At 53.6% G+C, this 22697-nt stretch overlaps 1 protein-coding gene across 2 annotated transcripts in view; it reads left to right on the forward strand.

Annotated features, from left to right (window-relative positions):
- Positions 1 to 21494: 21494 nt before the first annotated feature.
- The window catches only part of LOC115172628 (latent-transforming growth factor beta-binding protein 2), a 157015-nt gene continuing 155812 nt past the window's right edge, over positions 21495 to 22697 (forward strand). For both annotated transcript variants that reach the window (XM_029730257.1, XM_029730258.1), the window contains exon 1: positions 21495 to 22512. In XM_029730257.1, coding sequence (XP_029586117.1) covers positions 22049 to 22512 — 464 coding nt within the window. In that variant the 5' untranslated portion in view covers positions 21495 to 22048. The remainder of the gene's footprint in view (positions 22513 to 22697) is intronic.

The raw sequence follows: 22697 nt of genomic DNA on the forward strand, positions 1-22697 counted from the left end.
CAATTGTATTAAAATGCATTTTACTGCTCCTGGTTCAAGTATAAAATCAGTTTAATAAGGTCTCTATGACATTCATCAATGTGAGCTAAAGGAAAGGGGAAGCAGTCTTAATGTTTCTCCAACCTCAGTGGAAGCTTTAGGGCCATGTTGTTGTTTTACAATAAACTGCAAGGCAGCGGATTACAATTTAATTTAATCTAATCCTTGTTCCTTTTTAAAACATTAGGTGATTGTTTACACATTCTGTGGTATAAACCTGGATGGTAGAGAAAAGGAACTCATTACAATTATGTGCCAGACAGTTGGCGTCTGTACTGCAACTTCTGTCTCACCTTTCCCCCATTTCTTTCACAGTAAGAACCCTCCTTCCAATGGACTTCCAGATATGAGTCATTCATGCCATTGGTTATGAAGTTACAAGAAGTGTTTATGAAATTGTGCCGAATAGAGACATCAGTTGCCATTAGCCGTGGCCACATTGTTGGGAGAAATAAGTATGTGTTGTGTTTAGTGCTGAGCACATTTTTTTGGAGGGAATTATTACAACGCAGCAGATATCCATTTCTATCCTCCTGGGTAGTAAAGCTGCTAATGTGGAAAATGCTTGACCCAGATTTTCCATGCTCTGCTGGTGGAGCAACGTGAATGGGGAGCATGGCTGTGATTCGAAAAAAGGAGCTAAAGGCAGCTTCAGAGCGCAAAATGACAATCTTATGTGGAAGCCCAGCAGTGGACCCATTCCAAAGAGCACAGTTGACCAGGCCACAGCAGAGGCAGTGGAGAGGACTCCCATGGGGTTGTACCACTGGGTATGTGAGTGTGTTGTGCTGAGGGTGAAGGGAGGGGGGAATGGGAGGGAAAGGGAATAGGAGTTCAAAGGCCCATCCATCACATCCCGTAAACCTCCACACACCTCCCTCCTCCCTCGAACATGGGCTCTGGTAAAAGGCAATCAAAACATGATGACTCTCATTAAGTATTTGGAGTTCACCAGGGACTATGCAACAGGGCACTCCCCCATTACACAGTACAGGACACTCTCTCCATCCCACAGTACAGGACACTCTCTCCATCCCACAGCACAGGACACTCTCTCCATCCCACAGCACAGGACACTCTCTCCATCCCACAGCACAGGACACTCTCTCCATCCCACAGTACAGGACACTCTCTCCATCCCACAGCACAGGACACTCTCTCCATCCCACAGCACAGGACACTCTCTCCATCCCACAGTACAGGACACTCTCTCCATCCCACAGCACAGGACACTCTCTCCATCCCACAGCACAGGACACTCTCTCCATCCCACAGCACAGGACACTCCCCCATCCCACAGCACAGGACACTCTCTCCATCCCACAGCACAGGACACTCCCCCATCTCACAGCACAGGACACTCTCTCTATCCCACAGCACAGGACACTCTCTCCATCCCACAGCACAGGACACTCCCCCATCCCACAGCACGGGACACTCTCTCCATCCCACAGCACAGGACACTCTCTCCATCCCACAGCACAGGACACTCCCCCATCCCACAGCACAGGGCACTCTCTCCATCCCACAGCACAGGGCACTCTCTCCATCCCACAGCACAGGGCACTCTCTCCATCCCACAGCACAGGACACTCCCCCATCTCACAGTACAGGACACTCTCTCCATCCCACAGCACAGGACACTCCCCCATCTCACAGCACAGGGCACTCCCCCATCCCACAGCACAGGGCACTCTCTCCATCCCACAGCACAGGACACTCTCTCCATCCCACAGCACAGGACACTCCCCCATCTCACAGCACAGGGCACTCCCCCATCCCACAGCACAGGGCACTCCCCCATCTCACTCTCTCCATCCTACAGCACAGGACACTCTCTTTAGCCCACAGCACAGGACACTCCCCCATCTCACTCTCTCCATCCTACAGCACAGGACACTATATCCATCCCACAGCACAGGACACTCCCCCATCCCGCAGCACAGGGCATTCTCTCCATCCCACAGCACAGGGCACTCCCCCATCCCACAGCACAGGGCACTCCCCCATCCCACAGCACAGGGCACTCCCCCCATCCCACAGCACAGGGCACTCCCCCATCCCACAGCACAGGGCACTCCCCCCATCCCACAGCACAGGGCACTCCCCCATCCCACAGCACAGGGCACTCCCCCATCCCACAGCACAGGGCACTCCCCCATCCCACAGCACAGGGCACTCCCCCCATCCCACAGCACAGGGCACTCCCCCATCCCACAGCACAGGGCACTCCCCCATTCCACAGCACAGGGCACTCCCCCATCCCACAGCACAGGGCACTCCCCCATCCCACAGCACAGGGCAATCCCCCCATCCCACAGCACAGGGAACTCCCCCCATCCTACAGCACAAGGCACTCCCCCATCCCACAGCACTCCCCCATACCACAGCACTCCCCCATTCCACAGCACAGGGCACTCCCCCATCCCACAGCACAGGGCACTCCCCCATCCCACAGCACAGGGCAATCCCCCCATTCCACAGCATAGGGCACTACTCCATCCCACAGCACAGGGAACTCCCCCCATCCCACAGCACAGGACACTCCCCCATCCCACAGCACTCCCCCATCCCACAGCACTCCCCCATCCCACAGCACTCCCCCATACCACAGCACTCCCCCATACCACAGCACTCCCCCATACCACAGCACTCCCCCATACCACAGCACTTGGCACTCCCCCCTTATTTACTAGTTTAGTAAAGTCATTTCTCTATTGATTTATGCTTGACTGATTCTATGTGAGTATGAGAGAGTCTCAGACTAAGTTTGACTAATGAATGGAAGGCCTCTCATATATGGAAAATGTATACTTGCTGGAAAGTTATGGCAGCAGGGTCTTTCTTGGCCTAATTGGCCTCCCTTTGAATTGGTTCCAGTGGCATTTATCAACAAGGGCCAAGACATCATGCAGAGCTTTGTTTATAAAGGGCACACTTCTAAATCAAATTTCCAGAGACATGAGGACTGTCTGCCTTCCCCACCATGTGCAGCAGAGACAAGTTGAGGTGGTGACTTAAGAACCCATTCACAATTAATGTGTTTGTTTATTTCCTGCCTGGCTAGAATGGAAATGTTGATCTGAACAGAGATGTTTTAAGGGCCCACCTGGGTTGCCATGGACAAAATAACTCTGATGTGATAAATCTGAGACAACTATGAAACAGTCCTCTTCATGTTGGTCTGGTCTATGTCCGAGGTTCTGCTGCCCTTGATCCAAGTCCCCTGGCCCAAATCACACTTCACTTCAGCAGCTGAACCAAAACCAGATGAATGAGGAGGGCATGGAGCTGGGCAATTAAATCTCAAGCACCTTAACATTGTGATTTATGCTAATGAGAGGCAGCTGGCCTGATCACGTTTCAAATTGCAGTCATTATGTTTGGTAAACGAGCTTCTCGGAGAGTTGGCCCGACAGAGCTGGATGGGACCGACGGGAGACCCTGTTTACCTTCAGCCCGTTGCATTCCAGCTTACAGATGAGTTCAATCTCTGCAGGGAAGGGCAGCAGGCGGCCCTCATGGGGCTCTCCATGCAGACCGCTCAGGAGGGAGAGTGAGAGAAGAGAGTCTATGAGGGAAGCCTGGCTTGTTGAAACACGGGCTCCATGTGTTGAAACATTGGCTTCCTCTGATTTCAGAGTAAGGGCCCATCCACTATAGACACAGTTTATTACACGGCCAGAAGACACACAAACAGAGTCGCTGAGCCCCTGCCGTGTAACCCCAAACATCAGAAACAAGACAAAGACTCTGAGCGCTACCCACACAACACATAGCCCCCCTCAAGTCAGGCAGAAACCTTACTGATCAGCCTCAACCAACACTGGACCCTGGATGGTCAGTAGGGTCACTGAGTCATACGTACGTATACCTAACAAACACAGACTCATAACACATGGAAAAATAAAGTTTGGCGGGATGAATTGAGTCCTTTTGTGCTGCAGAAAGGCCTTGACTTCAGGCCTTACCTCATTTGCTGCTGCTGGCCCCTGGATCCCTAATACACTGCCAGGAGTCATCCACATCACACACTTTGCTGTGGGAGTAGCATGTGCATTATGTACTGGCAGTGCCTTTGCCAAGAAGATGTTAAGAGTAAGCACTTGTCCAGTGATGAAGGTTTGGGTGGGTCAAAGGGATGATTTTCATTAAGAGGTTGTGGATTTGAGGGAGCTCTACTCGGAAGTTCTTAATCTGATCACGTCATCTCTGTGTGGCTAGTGCATGAAGTCTTTGTTAACCTTAAACAACTCATACCCGCAAATGAATGAAACAATCATTCAGCTGTGAAATAATTCAGTGTGGATGTAATGCCAGTACTGGATGACATACTTGAAACTCATTGCCAAGGGTGCTGAGTTCTGTGTAACTTTGAAGTGTTACTAGACTCCCACTCTCATTTTAACAGAGTTGAGAAATGTTTCCACTTCTTCTCCAGCAATCCAAGAACTGAACAATGACACGCACACACACACAAAGTCTATATCGGTGTAGTGTAGTGCTGTCTCAAGCCAGTACTCGCAATTCCACATAAAACATTTAAAAAGCCAAGTATGAATATCATGAAAGGAGAAGTGGCTGTCTTAAAGGCAGGTTAACGTTTTTCGTCTTATATCTTGTTCTGGAGGCAGCTCTGCAGAGTGGTCACAAGTTGGCACAGCCACAAAGTCATACAATTTTGACTTTGCTGCTGGCCCATCTCGGGGATATTGCTCTGTTCTGCCTCCAGGACAAGACTCATCCCAATAAATGTCAACCTTCGTCCATGTGACCTAGTTCCATTGCCCCAATCTGACAGCACCTCAGTCGTGCAGTACAAGTTGGGGAGGACACCTCAGTCTAAGCACATTACAGTTATCTTCCACCGCTTCCTTTTGGTCAGGGAATGCCTGTTTTATGTAAAGTTTTTACGATGGAGGTCTAAAATGATATCTGCTCCAAGGAGAAGCTGTAAAAAAAGAGAAGAGAATTAATAGAATGCAAATTCTATTTAAGCTGTTCCAAAATGTTATTCCATCAAAACGAGTCCCATTTCTCTTTAGCTTATAAGATCTGTATTCCCTCCTCTTTTCCCCGGGTCTTGACTGCTGCCCAGCCTGGACAATATCTGTATTATGTCTGCAGTTGGGCAGATAAAAGGGAGCTGAGGACCTTGGTACAAATGGCAAAAGGTAGCTAAGAGATTGACATTCTACATGGTCTCCTCCATCAAGGGTAGTCACTGAGGCTGATTCAAATGGAACACTTACATTTCCGGAGCAGTGGCTTAGAATGTACTGTTGATACTTGATTACAATGAGGACCCTACATTCTGAGCGTAATGATACTGTTTGGGTTTCTAATGGGAACACTTGAACTCTGACCCCAAGGCAGCATTCTAATGGTGACGGCTCATTCAGTCATTGTGCCTCTGACCGAACTAACACAAATGTGTCTCTACTGGGACAGTTCCACTGACAGGCAAATTCTCCGGTCTTTGTTCCCGGATAGAATTGATTAAAAGGTGTCAAATCCATAGAATATGATGACGCAATGGCCCCACAATGCTGACACAGCCTCAATGGCCTCTCATTTCACAGCACAGAGTGATCATTCAAGGGAGGGATCAGTGAGGCCCAAAGCAAAGGCACAAAGACCAGCCTAGCCTCAGAGCCATACAAAGCATACTTTACGTATTTCTGAGCAACTCCAAGACATATGACACCTACTAATGGTCTAGTTACTTTAGACAGAAACAAAAGTAGGGAGTTTGTCGGGGAGGATGGGTGGGTGTACAATCTAGCAATCTGAAGGTTGCGTGTTCGAGTCACGTGAGGGACAGCTGTAGCCTTTTAGCTAACCCTTCTCCTAACCCTTATTCTAAACTTGACCAAATTCACCTAACCTTTGTCGTTAGTTCACCTAACACCATTTATTTTTTTCCCCATAATTCTTCTTTGTTGTTACAACGCAACAAGGTGCTTAATGATTTTCTGAGGTCCTTAATGATCTTCTTGACCTTCCTTTGACACCGGGTGCTGTAGATGTTCTGGAGGGCAGGCAGAGTGCCGCCTGTGATGCGTTTGGCTGCATGCACCACCCTCTGGAGAGCCATGCAGTTGAGGGTGGAGCAGTTGCCTTACCAGGCGGTGCTGCAGCCCGACAGAATGCTCTCAATGGTGCATCTGTAGAAGTTTGTGAGGGTCTTAGCGGCCATGCCAAAATGTATGATACGTAATTTATGTCATCCAATTCGTATGCTATTGTACAACCAGGTAAAACGTATGATACTATACGTCCTCTAATCCATATGATATTTTACGACCACTATTCCATTCATAATGTAACCTAACGTAACATATCATACTAAATGGAGTGTTACAGATTTACATACATTATAATACGAAATGCCCTGAGACCATGTTGCAGAGACAGACATACTCTCCCACACATGCACACACGCATGCACACAAAGTAAACATGCAAAGGTTATGCAATACATGTATATCAATTTGTATTTGTATAAAAAATATAAACAGGTATTTATGTGTATCTGCATTTATAACATGACTCTTGGTTGCAGCCATATATACCACTAAATAGTGCACTGTTTATATTGTAATTTATGTTCTGAGTAACTGTACTGTTTGTCCACTGCCAGCTATAATTTTATTTTCTGTTTGAAAATTGATAGGAGTGGCTTGGTTGTCATGCTGGAGTTTTTTGAGGACTCTGTGGAAAAGCTTCAGAGAGATCGAGAGACTCCCTTCTAGGACAACACACTCCTACAGAGCAGCAAAGACAGTAGCAGAGAAACCCCTCACTAACTGACCCTCTGAACTCATATCAAAGCTCAACAGACACAACAGTCAATCCACCAAACTCATTGAGCGCATGTACAGTAGGCTATGTTTTCGACCTAGCAATTACCACCAATGCTTTATCAGATGATGGTGGTCAATTAGTGTTTACTGCATAGACAATATAACATGTTCTATATCTATGATGTTAGGAGCAACCTTTAGGAGCCTCCCAGACAATAGAGGACAGGGGCAGGCCAACCACCCTGACGCCCAGGGCAACACACCAGGGGATCGGAATGAGCACCATCGAATCAACCCCAGAGTCACAAGACAACTGCAGCTTCAACTCTAATTAGATTTCCCATGAGCAAGAGGAGAAGCGCTAATCAGCTCCAGTATATCTCCACTACACAGCCCTGGTCAGCCCTGCTCTCCTCTCCTGACACACTGGACAGTACACAGCCCTGGTCAGCCCTGCTCTTCTCTCCTGACACACTAGACAGTACACAGCTTTGGTCAGACCTGCTCTCCTCTCCTGACACACTGGACAGTACACAGCCCTGGTCAGACCTGCTCTCCTCTCCTGACACACTGGACAGTACACAGCCCTGGTCAGCCCTGCTCTCCTCTCCTGACACACTGGACAGTACACAGCCCTGGTCAGACCTGCTCTCCTCTCCTGACACACTGGACAGTACACAGCCCTGGTCAGCCCTGCTCTCCTCTCCTGACACACTGGACAGTACACAGCCCTGGTCAGCCCTGCTCTTCTCTCCTGACACACTGGACATGACACAGCCCTGGTCAGCCCTGCTCTCCTCTCCTCACACACTGGACAGTACACAGCCCTGGTCAGCCCTGCTCTCCTCTCCTGACACACTGGACAGTACACAGCCCTGGTCAGCCCTGCTCTTCTCTCCTCACACACTAGACAGTACACAGCCCTGGTCAGCCCTGCTCTCCTCTCCTGACACACTGGACAGTACACAGCCCTGGTCAGACCTGCTCTTCTCTCCTGACACACTGGACAGTACACAGCCCTGGTCAGCCCTGCTCTTCTCTCCTGACACACTGGACAGTACACAGCCCTGGTCAGCCCTGCTCTTCTCTCCTGACACACTGGACAGTACACAGCCCTGGTCAGCCCTGCTCTTCTCTCCTGACACACTAGACAGTACACAGCCCTGGTCAGCCCTGCTCTTCTCTCCTGACACACTAGACAGTACACAGCCCTGGTCAGCCCTGCTCTCCTCTCCTGACACACTAGACAGTACACAGCCCTGGTCAGCCCTGCTCTTCTCTCCTCACACACTGGACAGTACACAGCCCTGGTCAGACCTGCTCTTCTCTCCTGACACACTGGACAGTACACAGCCCTGGTCAGACCTGCTCTTCTCTCCTGAAACACTGGACAGTACACAGCCCTGGTCAGCCCTGCCCTGCTCTCCTCTCCTCACACACTGGACAGTACACAGCCCTGGTCAGACCTGCTCTCCTCTCCTGACACACTAGACAGTACACAGCCCTGGTCAGCCCTGCTCTTCTCTCCTCACACACTGGACAGTACACAGCCCTGGTCAGACCTGCTCTCCTCTCCTGACACACTGGACAGTACACAGCCCTGGTCAGCCCTGCTCTCCTCTCCTGACACACTGGACAGTACACAGCCCTGGTCAGACCTGCTCTCCTCTCCTGACACACTGGACAGTACACAGCCCTGGTCAGACCTGCTCTCCTCTCCTGACACACTAGACAGTACACAGCCCTGGTCAGCCCTGCTCTTCTCTCCTCACACACTGGACAGTACACAGCCCTGGTCAGACCTGCTCTTCTCTCCTGACACACTAGACAGTACACAGCCCTGGTAAGCCCTGCTCTTCTCTCCTGACACACTAGACAGTACACAGCCCTGGTCAGCCCTGCTCTTCTCTCCTCACACACTGGACAGTACACAGCCCTGGTCAGACCTGCTCTTCTCTCCTCACACACTGGACAGTACACAGCCCTGGTCAGACCTGCTCTTCTCTCCTCACACACTAGACAGTACACAGCCCTGGTCAGCCCTGCTCTCCTCTCCTGACACACTGGACAGTACACAGCCCTGGTCAGCCCTGCTCTTCTCTCCTCACACACTAGACAGTACACAGCCCTGGTCAGACCTGCTCTCCTCTCCTGACACACTAGACAGTACACAGCCCTGGTCAGCCCTGCTCTCCTCTCCTCACACACTGGACAGTACACAGCCCTGGTCAGCCCTGCTCTCCTCTCCTGACACACTGGACAGTACACAGCCCTGGTCAGCCCTGCTCTCCTCTCCTGACACACTGGACAGTACACAGCCCTGGTCAGCCCTGCTCTTCTCTCCTGACACACTAGACAGTACAGAGCCCTGGTCAGCCCTGCTCTCCTCTCCTGACACACTGGACAGTACACAGCCCTGGTCAGACCTGCTCTTCTCTCCTGACACACTGGACAGTACACAGCCCTGGTCAGCCCTGCTCTCCTCTCCTGACACACTGGACAGTACACAGCCCTGGTCAGACCTGCTCTTCTCTCCTGACACACTGGACAGTACACAGCCCTGGTCAGACCTGCTCTTCTCTCCTGACACACTGGACAGTACACAGCCCTGGTCAGCCCTGCTCTTCTCTCCTGACACACTAGACAGTACACAGCCCTGGTCAGCCCTGCTCTCCTCTCCTGACACACTGGACAGTACACAGCCCTGGTCAGCCCTGCTCTTCTCTCCTGACACACTGGACAGTACACAGCCCTGGTCAGCCCTGCTCTCCTCTCCTGACACACTGGACAGTACACAGCCCTGGTCAGCCCTGCTCTCCTCTCCTGACACACTAGACAGTACACAGCCCTGGTCAGCCCTGCTCTTCTCTCCTGACACACTAGACAGTACACAGCCCTGGTCAGCCCTGCTCTCCTCTCCTGACACACTGGACAGTACACAGCCCTGGTCAGCCCTGCTCTCCTCTCCTGACACACTGGACAGTACACAGCCCTGGTCAGACCTGCTCTTCTCTCCTGACACACTGGACAGTACACAGCCCTGGTCAGCCCTGCTCTCCTCTCCTGACACACTGGACAGTACACAGCCCTGGTCAGCCCTGCTCTCCTCTCCTGACACACTGGACAGTACACAGCCCTGGTCAGCCCTGCTCTTCTCTCCTGACACACTAGACAGTACACAGCCCTGGTCAGACCTGCTCTTCTCTCCTGACACACTGGACAGTACACAGCCCTGGTCAGCCCTGCTCTCCTCTCCTGACACACTAGACAGTACACAGCCCTGGTCAGCCCTGCTCTCCTCTCCTGACACACTGGACAGTACACAGCCCTGGTCAGACCTGCTCTTCTCTCCTGACACACTAGACAGTACACAGCCCTGGTCAGACCTGCTCTCCTCTCCTGACACACTGGACAGTACACAGCCCTGGTCAGCCCTGCTCTTCTCTCCTGACACACTAGACAGTACACAGCCCTGGTCAGCCCTGCTCTCCTCTCCTGACACACTGGACAGTACACAGCCCTGGTCAGCCCTGCTCTCCTCTCCTCACACACTGGACAGTACACAGCCCTGGTCAGCCCTGCTCTCCTCTCCTCACACACTGGACAGTACACAGCCCTGGTCAGACCTGCTCTCCTCTCCTGACACACTGGACAGTACACAGCCCTGGTCAGCCGTGCTCTTCTCTCCTGACACACTAGACAGTACACAGCCCTGGTCAGCCCTGCTCTCCTCTCCTGACACACTGGACAGTACACAGCCCTGGTCAGCCCTGCTCTCCTCTCCTGACACACTGGACAGTACACAGCCCTGGTCAGCCCTGCTCTCCTCTCCTGACACACTGGACAGTACACAGCCCTGGTCAGCCCTGCTCTCCTCTCCTCACACACTAGACAGTACACAGCCCTGGTCAGCCCTGCTCTCCTCTCCTGACACACTGGACAGTACACAGCCCTGGTCAGCCCTGCTCTCCTCTCCTGACACACTAGACAGTACACAGCCCTGGTCAGCCCTGCTCTCCTCTCCTGACACACTAGACAGTACACAGCCCTGGTCAGCCGTGCTCTTCTCTCCTGACACACTAGACAGTACACAGCCCTGGTCAGACCTGCTCTTCTCTCCTGACACACTGGACAGTACACAGCCCTGGTCAGCCCTGCTCTGCTCTCTTGACACACTGGACAGTACACAGCCCTGGTCAGCCCTGCTCTCCTCTCCTGACACACTGGACAGTACACAGCCCTGGTCAGCCCTGCTCTTCTCTCCTGACACACTGGACAGTACACAGCCCTGGTCAGCCCTGCTCTCCTCTCCAGACACACTAGACAGTACACAGCCCTGGTCAGACCTGCTCTTCTCTCCTGACACACTGGACAGTACACAGCCCTGGTCAGCCCTGCTCTTCTCTCCTGACACACTGGACAGTACACAGCCCTGGTCAGCCCTGCTCTCCTCTCCTGACACACTAGACAGTACACAGCCCTGGTCAGCCCTGCTCTTCTCTCCTCACACACTGGACAGTACACAGCCCTGGTCAGCCGTGCTCTCCTCTCCTGACACACTAGACAGTACACAGCCCTGGTCAGACCTGCTCTTCTCTCCTGACACACTAGACAGTACACAGCCCTGGTCAGCCCTGCTCTTCTCTCCTGACACACTGGACAGTACACAGCCCTGGTCAGCCCTGCTCTCCTCTCCTGACACACTGGACAGTACACAGCCCTGGTCAGCCCTGCTCTTCTCTCCTGACACACTAGACAGTACACAGCCCTGGTCAGACCTGCTCTTCTCTCTTGACACACTGGACAGTACACAGCCCTGGTCAGACCTGCTCTTCTCTCCTGACACACTGGACAGTACACAGCCCTGGTCAGCCCTGCTCTCCTCTCCTGACACACTGGACAGTACACAGCCCTGGTCAGCCCTGCTCTTCTCTCCTGACACACTGGACAGTACACAGCCCTGGTCAGCCCTGCTCTCCTCTCCTGACACACTGGACAGTACACAGCCCTGGTCAGCCGTGCTCTTCTCTCCTGACACACTAGACAGTACACAGCCCTGGTCAGCCCTGCTCTCCTCTCCAGACACACTAGACAGTACACAGCCCTGGTCAGCCCTGCTCTCCTCTCCTGACACACTGGACAGTACACAGCCCTGGTCAGCCCTGCTCTCCTCTCCTGACACACTAGACAGTACACAGCCCTGGTCAGACCTGCTCTCCTCTCCTGACACACTGGACAGTACACAGCCCTGGTCAGCCCTGCTCTCCTCTCCTGACACACTAGACAGTACACAGCCCTGGTCAGACCTGCTCTCCTCTCCAGACACACTAGACAGTACACAGCCCTGGTCAGCCCTGCTCTCCTCTCCTGACACACTGGACAGTACACAGCCCTGGTCAGCCCTGCTCTCCTCTCCTGACACACTAGACAGTACACAGCCCTGGTCAGACCTGCTCTCCTCTCCTCACACACTGGACAGTACACAGCCCTGGTCAGCCCTGCTCTTCTCTCCTGACACACTGGACAGTACACAGCCCTGGTCAGACCTGCTCTCCTCTCCTGACACACTGGACAGTACACAGCCCTGGTCAGCCCTGCTCTCCTCTCCTCACACACTGGACAGTACACAGCCCTGGTCAGACCTGCTCTTCTCTCCTGACACACTGGACAGTACACAGCCCTGGTCAGCCCTGCTCTCCTCTCCTGACACACTAGACAGTACACAGCCCTGGTCAGCCCTGCTCTTCTCTCCTGACACACTGGACAGTACACAGCCCTGGTCAGCCCTGCTCTCCTCTCCTGACACACTAGACAGTACACAGCCCTGGTCAGCCCTGCTCTTCTCTCCTGACACACTGGACAGTACACAGCCCTGGTCAGACCTGCTCTTCTCTCCTGACACACTGGACAGTACACAGCCCTGGTCAGCCCTGCTCTCCTCTCCTGACACACTGGACAGTACACAGCCCTGGTCAGCCCTGCTCTCCTCTCCTCACACACTGGACAGTACACAGCCCTGGTCAGCCCTGCTCTTCTCTCCTGACACACTAGACAGTACACAGCCCTGGTCAGACCTGCTCTTCTCTCCTGACACACTGGACAGTACACAGCCCTGGTCAGACCTGCTCTTCTCTCCTGACACACTGGACAGTACACAGCCCTGGTCAGCCCTGCTCTCCTCTCCTGACACACTAGACAGTACACAGCCCTGGTCAGCCCTGCTCTCCTCTCCTGACACACTGGACAGTACACAGCCCTGGTCAGACCTGCTCTCCTCTCCTGACACACTGGACAGTATGGGGCCCTGGTCAGCCCTGCTCTTCTCTCCTGACACACTGGACAGTACACAGCCCTGGTCAGCCCTGCTCTTCTCTCCTGACACACTAGACAGTACACAGCCCTGGTCAGACCTGCTCTCCTCTCCTCACACACTAGACAGTACACAGCCCTGGTCAGACCTGCTCTTCTCTCCTCACACACTAGACAGTACACAGCCCTGGTCAGACCTGCTCTCCTCTCCTGACACACTGGACAGTACACAGCCCTGGTCAGCCCTGCTCTCCTCTCCTGACACACTAGACAGTACACAGCCCTGGTCAGCCCTGCTCTCCTCTCCTCACACACTGGACAGTACACAGCCCTGGTCAGCCCTGCTCTCCTCTCCTGACACACTAGACAGTACACAGCCCTGGTCAGCCCTGCTCTCCTCTCCTGACACACTGGACAGTACACAGCCCTGGTCAGCCGTGCTCTTCTCTCCTGACACACTAGACAGTACACAGCCCTGGTCAGCCCTGCTCTCCTCTCCTGACACACTGGACAGTACACAGCCCTGGTCAGCCCTGCTCTCCTCTCCTGACACACTGGACAGTACACAGCCCTGGTCAGCCCTGCTCTTCTCTCCTGACACACTGGACAGTACACAGCCCTGGTCAGACCTGCTCTCCTCTCCTGACACACTGGACAGTACACAGCCCTGGTCAGCCCTGCTCTCCTCTCCTGACACACTGGACAGTACACAGCCCTGGTCAGCCCTGCTCTCCTTTCCTGACACACTAGACAGTACACAGCCCTGGTCAGCCCTGCTCTCCTCTCCTGACACACTGGACAGTACACAGCCCTGGTCAGCCCTGCTCTTCTCTCCTGACACACTAGACAGTACACAGCCCTGGTCAGCCCTGCTCTTCTCTCCTGACACACTGGACAGTACACAGCCCTGGTCTGGTCAGCCCTGCTCTCCTCTCCTGACACACTAGACAGTACACAGCCCTGGTCAGACCTGCTCTTCTCTCCTGACACACTAGACAGTACACAGCCCTGGTCAGCCCTGCTCTCCTCTCCTGACACACTGGACAGTACACAGCCCTGGTCAGCCCTGCTCTCCTCTCCTGACACACTAGACAGTACACAGCCCTGGTCAGCCCTGCTCTCCTCTCCTGACACACTGGACAGTACACAGCCCTGGTCAGACCTGCTCTCCTCTCCTGACACACTGGACAGTATGGGGCCCTGGTCAGCCCTGCTCTTCTCTCCTGACACACTGGACAGTACACAGCCCTGGTCAGCCCTGCTCTTCTCTCCTGACACACTAGACAGTACACAGCCCTGGTCAGACCTGCTCTCCTCTCCTCACACACTAGACAGTACACAGCCCTGGTCAGACCTGCTCTTCTCTCCTCACACACTAGACAGTACACAGCCCTGGTCAGACCTGCTCTCCTCTCCTGACACACTGGACAGTACACAGCCCTGGTCAGCCCTGCTCTCCTCTCCTGACACACTAGACAGTACACAGCCCTGGTTAGCCCTGCTCTCCTCTCCTCACACACTGGACAGTACACAGCCCTGGTCAGCCCTGCTCTCCTCTCCTGACACACTAGACAGTACACAGCCCTGGTCAGCCCTGCTCTCCTCTCCTGACACACTGGACAGTACACAGCCCTGGTCAGCCGTGCTCTTCTCTCCTGACACACTAGACAGTACACAGCCCTGGTCAGCCCTGCTCTCCTCTCCTGACACACTGGACAGTACACAGCCCTGGTCAGCCCTGCTCTCCTCTCCTGACACACTGGACAGTACACAGCCCTGGTCAGCCCTGCTCTTCTCTCCTGACACACTGGACAGTACACAGCCCTGGTCAGACCTGCTCTCCTCTCCTGACACACTGGACAGTACACAGCCCTGGTCAGCCCTGCTCTCCTCTCCTGACACACTGGACAGTACACAGCCCTGGTCAGCCCTGCTCTCCTTTCCTGACACACTAGACAGTACACAGCCCTGGTCAGCCCTGCTCTCCTCTCCTGACACACTGGACAGTACACAGCCCTGGTCAGCCCTGCTCTTCTCTCCTGACACACTAGACAGTACACAGCCCTGGTCAGCCCTGCTCTTCTCTCCTGACACACTGGACAGTACACAGCCCTGGTCTGGTCAGCCCTGCTCTCCTCTCCTGACACACTAGACAGTACACAGCCCTGGTCAGACCTGCTCTTCTCTCCTGACACACTAGACAGTACACAGCCCTGGTCAGCCCTGCTCTCCTCTCCTGACACACTGGACAGTACACAGCCCTGGTCAGCCCTGCTCTCCTCTCCTGACACACTGGACAGTACACAGCCCTGGTCAGCCCTGCTCTCCTCTCCTGACACACTGGACAGTACACAGCCCTGGTCAGCCCTGCTCTTCTCTCCTGACACACTGGACAGTACACAGCCCTGGTCAGCCCTGCTCTCCTCTCCAGACACACTAGACAGTACACAGCCCTGGTCAGACCTGCTCTTCTCTCCTGACACACTGGACAGTACACAGCCCTGGCCAGCCCTGCTCTTCTCTCCTGACACACTGGACAGTACACAGCCCTGGTCAGCCCTGCTCTCCTCTCCTGACACACTAGACAGTACACAGCCCTGGTCAGCCCTGCTCTTCTCTCCTCACACACTGGACAGTACACAGCCCTGGTCAGCCGTGCTCTCCTCTCCTGACACACTAGACAGTACACAGCCCTGGTCAGACCTGCTCTTCTCTCCTGACACACTAGACAGTACACAGCCCTGGTCAGCCCTGCTCTTCTCTCCTGACACACTGGACAGTACACAGCCCTGGTCAGCCCTGCTCTCCTCTCCTGACACACTGGACAGTACACAGCCCTGGTCAGCCCTGCTCTTCTCTCCTGACACACTAGACAGTACACAGCCCTGGTCAGACCTGCTCTTCTCTCCTGACACACTGGACAGTACACAGCCCTGGTCAGACCTGCTCTTCTCTCCTGACACACTGGACAGTACACAGCCCTGGTCAGCCCTGCTCTCCTCTCCTGACACACTGGACAGTACACAGCCCTGGTCAGCCCTGCTCTCCTCTCCTGACACACTAGACAGTACACAGCCCTGGTCAGCCCTGCTCTTCTCTCCTCACACACTGGACAGTACACAGCCCTGGTCAGCCCTGCTCTCCTCTCCTGACACACTGGACAGTACACAGCCCTGGTCAGCCCTGCTCTCCTCTCCTGACACACTAGACAGTACACAGCCCTGGTCAGACCTGCTCTCCTCTCCTGACACACTGGACAGTACACAGCCCTGGTCAGACCTGCTCTCCTCTCCTGACACACTGGACAGTACACAGCCCTGGTCAGCCCTGCTCTCCTCTCCTGACACACTAGACAGTACACAGCCCTGGTCAGACCTGCTCTCCTCTCCAGACACACTAGACAGTACACAGCCCTTGTCAGCCCTGCTCTCCTCTCCTGACACACTGGACAGTACACAGCCCTGGTCAGCCCTGCTCTCCTCTCCTGACACACTAGACAGTACACAGCCCTGGTCAGACCTGCTCTCCTCTCCTCACACACTGGACAGTACACAGCCCTGGTCAGCCCTGCTCTTCTCTCCTGACACACTGGACAGTACACAGCCCTGGTCAGACCTGCTCTCCTCTCCTGACACACTGGACAGTACACAGCCCTGGTCAGCCCTGCTCTCCTCTCCTCACACACTGGACAGTACACAGCCCTGGTCAGACCTGCTCTTCTCTCCTGACACACTGGACAGTACACAGCCCTGGTCAGCCCTGCTCTCCTCTCCTGACACACTAGACAGTACACAGCCCTGGTCAGCCCTGCTCTTCTCTCCTGACACACTGGACAGTACACAGCCCTGGTCAGCCCTGCTCTCCTCTCCTGACACACTAGACAGTACACAGCCCTGGTCAGCCCTGCTCTTCTCTCCTGACACACTGGACAGTACACAGCCCTGGTCAGACCTGCTCTTCTCTCCTGACACACTGGACAGTACACAGCCCTGGTCAGCCCTGCTCTCCTCTCCTGACACACTGGACAGTACACAGCCCTGGTCAGCCCTGCTCTCCTCTCCTCACACACTGGACAGTACACAGCCCTGGTCAGCCCTGCTCTTCTCTCCTGACACACTAGACAGTACACAGCCCTGGTCAGACCTGCTCTTCTCTCCTGACACACTGGACAGTACACAGCCCTGGTCAGCCCTGCTCTTCTCTCCTGACACACTGGACAGTACACAGCCCTGGTCAGCCCTGCTCTCCTCTCCTGACACACTAGACAGTACACAGCCCTGGTCAGCCCTGCTCTCCTCTCCTGACACACTGGACAGTACACAGCCCTGGTCAGACCTGCTCTCCTCTCCTGACACACTGGACAGTATGGGGCCCTGGTCAGCCCTGCTCTTCTCTCCTGACACACTGGACAGTACACAGCCCTGGTCAGCCCTGCTCTTCTCTCCTGACACACTAGACAGTACACAGCCCTGGTCAGCCCTGCTCTCCTCTCCTGACACACTGGACAGTACACAGCCCTGGTCAGACCTGCTCTTCTCTCCTGACACACTAGACAGTACACAGCCCTGGTCAGCCCTGCTCTCCTCTCCTGACACACTGGACAGTACACAGCCCTGGTCAGACCTGCTCTCCTCTCCTGACACACTGGACAGTACACAGCCCTGGTCAGCCCTGCTCTTCTCTCCTGACACACTGGACAGTACACAGCCCTGGTCAGCCCTGCTCTTCTCTCCTGACACACTGGACAGTACACAGCCCTGGTCAGACCTGCTCTCCTCTCCTCACACACTAGACAGTACACAGCCCTGGTCAGACCTGCTCTTCTCTCCTCACACACTAGACAGTACACAGCCCTGGTCAGACCTGCTCTCCTCTCCTGACACACTGGACAGTACACAGCCCTGGTCAGCCCTGCTCTCCTCTCCTGACACACTAGACAGTACACAGCCCTGGTCAGCCCTGCTCTCCTCTCCTCACACACTGGACAGTACACAGCCCTGGTCAGCCCTGCTCTCCTCTCCTGACACACTAGACAGTACACAGCCCTGGTCAGCCCTGCTCTCCTCTCCTCACACACTGGACAGTACACAGCCCTGGTCAGCCCTGCTCTTCTCTCCTGACACACTAGACAGTACACAGCCCTGGTCAGCCCTGCTCTTCTCTCCTGACACACTGGACAGTACACAGCCCTGGTCAGCCCTGCTCTCCTCTCCTGACACACTGGACAGTACACAGCCCTGGTCAGCCGTGCTCTTCTCTCCTGACACACTAGACAGTACACAGCCCTGGTCAGCCCTGCTCTCCTCTCCAGACACACTAGACAGTACACAGCCCTGGTCAGCCCTGCTCTCCTCTCCTGACACACTGGACAGTACACAGCCCTGGTCAGCCCTGCTCTCCTCTCCTGACACACTAGACAGTACACAGCCCTGGTCAGCCCTGCTCTCCTCTCCTCACACACTGGACAGTACACAGCCCTGGTCAGCCCTGCTCTTCTCTCCTGACACACTAGACAGTACACAGCCCTGGTCAGCCCTGCTCTTCTCTCCTGACACACTGGACAGTACACAGCCCTGGTCAGCCCTGCTCTCCTCTCCTGACACACTGGACAGTACACAGCCCTGGTCAGCCGTGCTCTTCTCTCCTGACACACTAGACAGTACACAGCCCTGGTCAGCCCTGCTCTCCTCTCCAGACACACTAGACAGTACACAGCCCTGGTCAGCCCTGCTCTCCTCTCCTGACACACTGGACAGTACACAGCCCTGGTCAGCCCTGCTCTCCTCTCCTGACACACTAGACAGTACACAGCCCTGGTCAGACCTGCTCTCCTCTCCTGACACACTGGACAGTACACAGCCCTGGTCAGCCCTGCTCTCCTCTCCTGACACACTAGACAGTACACAGCCCTGGTCAGACCTGCTCTCCTCTCCAGACACACTAGACAGTACACAGCCCTGGTCAGCCCTGCTCTCCTCTCCTGACACACTGGACAGTACACAGCCCTGGTCAGCCCTGCTCTCCTCTCCTGACACACTAGACAGTACACAGCCCTGGTCAGACCTGCTCTCCTCTCCTCACACACTGGACAGTACACAGCCCTGGTCAGCCCTGCTCTTCTCTCCTGACACACTGGACAGTACACAGCCCTGGTCAGACCTGCTCTCCTCTCCTGACACACTGGACAGTACACAGCCCTGGTCAGCCCTGCTCTCCTCTCCTCACACACTGGACAGTACACAGCCCTGGTCAGACCTGCTCTTCTCTCCTGACACACTGGACAGTACACAGCCCTGGTCAGCCCTGCTCTCCTCTCCTGACACACTAGACAGTACACAGCCCTGGTCAGCCCTGCTCTTCTCTCCTGACACACTGGACAGTACACAGCCCTGGTCAGCCCTGCTCTCCTCTCCTGACACACTAGACAGTACACAGCCCTGGTCAGCCCTGCTCTTCTCTCCTGACACACTGGACAGTACACAGCCCTGGTCAGACCTGCTCTTCTCTCCTGACACACTGGACAGTACACAGCCCTGGTCAGCCCTGCTCTCCTCTCCTGACACACTGGACAGTACACAGCCCTGGTCAGCCCTGCTCTCCTCTCCTCACACACTGGACAGTACACAGCCCTGGTCAGCCCTGCTCTTCTCTCCTGACACACTAGACAGTACACAGCCCTGGTCAGCCCTGCTCTTCTCTCCTGACACACTGGACAGTACACAGCCCTGGTCAGCCCTGCTCTTCTCTCCTGACACACTGGACAGTACACAGCCCTGGTCAGCCCTGCTCTCCTCTCCTGACACACTAGACAGTACACAGCCCTGGTCAGCCCTGCTCTCCTCTACAGACACACTAGACAGTACACAGCCCTGGTCAGCCCTGCTCTTCTCTCCTGACACACTGGACAGTACACAGCCCTGGTCAGCCCTGCTCTCCTCTCCTGACACACTGGACAGTACACAGCCCTGGTCAGACCTGCTCTCCTCTCCTGACACACTGGACAGTACACAGCCCTGGTCAGCCCTGCTCTTCTCTCCTGACACACTGGACAGTACACAGCCCTGGTCAGACCTGCTCTCCTCTCCTGACACACTGGACAGTACACAGCCCTGGTCAGCCCTGCTCTTCTCTCCTGACACACTGGACAGTAAACAGCCCTGGTCAGACCTGCTCTTCTCTCCTGACACACTGGACAGTACACAGCCCTGGTCAGCCCTGCTCTTCTCTCCTGACACACTGGACAGTACACAGCCCTGGTCAGCCCTGCTCTCCTCTCCTCACACACTGGACAGTACACAGCCCTGGTCAGCCCTGCTCTCCTCTCCTGACACACTAGACAGTACACAGCCCTGGTCAGACCTGCTCTTCTCTCCTCACACACTAGACATGTTTGGGTTGGAAATGATCATGATTCTGAAGGAGAGAAGCTGAGCAGAGCAGGAGCAAGCTTGGTGGGTCCAATGCTCCTCTGTCAGCTGTTACTCAGAGGAAAGACAGCTGGCTTTGCTACTCCCAAACACACAGCGAAGTTATGATGATTGTCCTGCATGTAGTAACTTCTGTTCATTAATTCCCAAGAAACTAGGTCAAAGAAAGACAAACATAGCCTACTTCACTTACGTGGGATAGAAAAGAAATGGACAGACCATGCATGCTGACCCAGCTAGCCATTTACTGTTGTGATTTTTAGAAGATGTGCGTAACAGTAATAGTGTTGGCATGGTGGAGACAGGAGATGAAAGACATACTGTATAAGTGTATCATTGTGGTTTGAAAGGGATGATGCGGCCAACTCTCTATTGGTTGTTTAAGATCTTATGGGAGAAAATAAATGTTGTTTCCAGACAGTCAAGGACAGGGAAACGGATGATGCAGCATGGATGAAAGGGGAAGATGAATGGGATTTGTTATATAACTTCTCTAGTTTTCCAAGAACTCAAATTGAGCTTTAACTGTGTGCACTACCCATATCCCCCATATTGTGTGACACAAAGATCATAGTGTTATGTCAATGTTCAATTATTGCTGTTCTACTACTACTCAATAGCTAGCTGTTTATTAAGTGCTATATTATATATGCATGACAAATTGACTTAATCTAGCATAGCCTACTCAGTCTAAACTTGCCTTGATTAGAATGACTATTACAAGACTCAGAATATACAATTGTCTAATTCGCAGAAAATCTGAACCTTCTGTAGTATCCAAATTGCGTGCTACACGTGCGTTTTATTCAATGGCAGAATAGAGGAGCATATTTTAACACACACAAGGAAGTATTATATCATACTGTAACTTGCTAGAAATTGTGTGGGCGCTGGGCGCTTGGACCGAGGGGGGCTGAGCGTAGGCATCAATAAGACCACGAAGGGGGAGTTTCTTCTTGTAAAATGCACGCAAAGCCTCCCAAAAATTCCCGGTGATTTCAGATCCAAGGTGGTCATATCCATGGGAGCACCATTCAAAGTCGAGAACTTTCACTTCGAGTAGTACTGCGGCTCCAACCCTGGAATCTCATTGCTGCCCGCGCGCGCAAAAAAACATGAACTATTACAGATGGATTAAAATGTATCTGAAATCATTTTCATAATCGATTGTTTTTGTAAGTACAGAGAAGCTTTACATTTTCGATTTTATGAGCATATGTTAAAGCTGCGAATTGATATACTTATATTTAAGATATTGAATCTATTCTGCGCAATGCTTACCTGGACATTATGAAGACACATCTAAGCATTTTGCATGCTTGGGAAAGGATAGGCCTACATTGCTGCTAAATAATTCTGTTCACCTCAATTTAACCACTTGATATCGCGCGTGGCTATCGAAAAAAACGGAATCTTGATCAATCACCAGCGTACACACGCAGCGGAAATTTAATTTTTGACAAAAATATGAACCAGTTGTGGATTGCAGTTTTAGTGGTTTTAACCATTGCAGTTGTACGGATGTGTGACTGTCGGAAGGACTCAACAGGTGGTGGACAGGAGATGTGGGATCAGCTCCGGGCGCGAGCTAGGGGGCAAGGTCACTCCGCAGGGGGAGCGAACGACGCTGACCCCGCCAGACCATCCAGAGAAAGCTCGCACAGGTCCTCTCACAATGTATCGCACTCCGGTCGCGGGGCTCCGGTGAGCTCAGTATATCAACGAGATAACAGGCACGCGACGGTAATTAAACCAGTTCCAGCTCCCATTACAGAAGCTTCCCACCGGGCGGACGATTCCACCGTCTCACAAGATGCTGCGCGTAGAGCCGCAAGACAGCTCGGCACCCATCACTCATCACAGTACAGACCCCGAATAATTTACAGACAGAGCAACAAACCCAGCTCCACGCACACCAGGCGCCTTGCAGGGTAAGATTTTGCTTGTTATAGGTTATAAGAAATGCCTGCAGGAGTGCGTTTGAGTTTGTCTACAGATGTAGGATCTTAATTTGAGCCAGTATGCTACAGCAGGAAAATAATCCTTTAGGGGTTGATACATTATTCGTAAGGGAAAATCAAGACTGACATTTGAAAGTGGAAATTACAAACTTCTT

The sequence above is a fragment of the Salmo trutta genome, chromosome 33, assembly GCF_901001165.1.
Source record: "Salmo trutta chromosome 33, fSalTru1.1, whole genome shotgun sequence".
In the NCBI taxonomy this organism is placed as follows: domain Eukaryota; kingdom Metazoa; phylum Chordata; class Actinopteri; order Salmoniformes; family Salmonidae; genus Salmo; species Salmo trutta.